Source organism: Trypanosoma equiperdum, assembly GCF_001457755.1.
Source record: "Trypanosoma equiperdum strain OVI genome assembly, contig: ctg_1711, whole genome shotgun sequence".
Lineage (NCBI taxonomy): Eukaryota > Euglenozoa > Kinetoplastea > Trypanosomatida > Trypanosomatidae > Trypanosoma > Trypanosoma equiperdum.
In genome coordinates, this window is record NW_027123740.1 from 125645 (window position 1) to 127900 (window position 2256).

The 2256-nt window shown below is 39.9% G+C and overlaps 1 protein-coding gene across 1 annotated transcript; it reads right to left on the bottom strand.

Moving 5' to 3' along the window:
* Nucleotides 1-90: 90 nt before the first annotated feature.
* Nucleotides 91-1488, bottom strand: TEOVI_000679900 (uncharacterized protein; the record flags this gene model as incomplete). Its single annotated transcript, XM_067222858.1, has 1 exon — nt 91-1488. One exon carries the CDS (start codon nt 1486-1488, stop codon nt 91-93), a length of 1398 nt encoding a protein of 465 aa, XP_067078959.1.
* Nucleotides 1489-2256: the final 768 nt, after the last annotated feature.

Genomic DNA, 2256 nt, shown 5'->3' on the forward strand with positions numbered 1-2256 from the left:
AAATATAAACGACTCTTGACGGAGACAGAAAAAACTTCATAAAGACTTTGATGTATTGTGATGATTCGCATGGCAAATATTATCTGTTATTTATACACAGCGCTGTTGTAACTCCATAAAGGTTTCATCGGATATGTTCAACTCGTCTCTATTGACGACAACAGTTGTGAAATGTTTGTTCTGCTGACGAATGAAAAGTTTCACTTCAACACCCACGAGCCCATCTGTTTTACGGGCACGGATGTTGAACCCCTCCAGAGCAGAAGCAACAACCCACGTAGTTGAAGTATATTTCATTTTGTACGCTTGAAAAGCCAATCTGATAACTGTGAAAGAGTATATGAAAATTTTTTGTGTGAAGCCAATGAGGTCAGGCTTATACGTTATGAAATTCAGTAAGTCATCCCGCTCCACAATAAACACAGCATTTATTAATGTTACCGAATTATCTGACCCACTTTGTTGGAGTGGAAATGGTCGGTGATTCAAAAGAAGCTGTGTTTTGTGAAGTTCCACACCCACAGCCGCACTGTGCACAGACCAACCAACTGCTTCAATAAATTCCACATCAACCCACAAATTACAAGGATTATTTTTTTCCATCTCATTGCACTGCGGAGACCCCTGTAATGGCATGCTCCTTGAAAAAGATGTTTCATGAAGTGAAGGGGGAAGCAGTAATTGTCCTTCTTCAGCTTTTGTCATTTTCGCAAGAGCATCTGCGAGTTTTAGAGACGAGTTAAGCGAAACATGATACACGCCACTTATGAGTAAGCATTCGTGTTGCCTTTGTGGACCACACGACACGGAATCGAAGCGTGAAGCGTCTGTTGTCTGCTCCGCATTTATAAACCCTTTCGGCATATCCTTGACATAAAGTGGAGAAGCAGCAGGAGCGATATCAACGCCAGGCCAGCGGCTTTGAAACCCCTCAACTTCTAACCAATACGGTGAGTGAAAAGAGAAGTCGGATGTAATTCCCCGCTTTGTTACATTTTCTTCAACAAAACACCTCAATGAACTTGATAACGGAGCTCCATTTGGCAACCATGCAACTCCCCCACCTTCTGTCAAGGGAATTTCGAAGTTTATACATGTGACAGAATCAAATACAGAACAAAAAGACGTGTCCGCGGCGTTGAGATATGGAACACCAAATACGCTGATGGCTCTATTCCACCTAACAAAATGGTTCGCCCATCCGCATTGTTTGGATTTGTCAGCAATACGACTTTTCCTTTCGCCATAAGAAAAAGAACCACACGCTGGCGACGCTGAAGAGCGACTCATTGTCATACGGAGAAGCCGAATTTCTCTTCCTGATACCCAAAATGGTGATGGTCCATCATCTGTACACTCTATATCTTTCCCTACTCCTTTTACTGGATCCATTGTATATTTATTAAGTCTCCAAGTGGGCAAATGCCGGAGAAGTGCCCAATCAACAGAAGAAGGTAGAGCACTACCACTGATTGAAAAACGATACATAACTCGCAAAGAAAATTTATTTTTTCTTTTCTTTTTCGTTTTATTTCTACCACAAGTTTTAACAATATATATATATATATATGTGGCTGTTTTAAATATACCGATTCTTATCTCTTATTCCTTCGTGTTGCAGATGTATTGTTTGTTGCCGACAGCAGGTGGTAAATTGTCATCACAGGAAAAAAAAATGAAGAATAAGGATGATGTAAGAATGTGGAATATTTTTAGCAATTTTGATTGTAACATCTCACAACGAGCAGAGTAATTATAAGTTTTCACGGGCAAAGCACCCAAGTGGTAAAACAGGGGAACAACAACAAAAAAAAAAAGAACGGCCGTCAACTTATTGATTTTCCCACCATTACTTCGTTCACTTTCCTCACCTCTTGTTGTGATATCAGAAGGATTTTTAAAAAAAATATACATGTCACCCATATAAAATGATCATAATTATCAACGGGCAAACAAGTGTGGCACGGAGAAATAGGAAGAGAAACTGCGGCAAGACGACGTAAACAAAAGGGAGAAACAGTCATTTGCACGGTTTCAATTACATTGACACAAAAATACAACATACCTTTCTACTCTTTTATGGGCCAGTGCAATGACGGAAACGGAGGTGAATAAAACGCACGAAGTTGGTATGGTAACAATGAAAAGCATGAACCTTAAAAAAAAAAGAAAACACGATATAATAATGAACGAACCCAACATTTAAAAAAAAACGAACAAAAAACATTTATTGGCCTTTCCCCCCCCCCCCCCCCC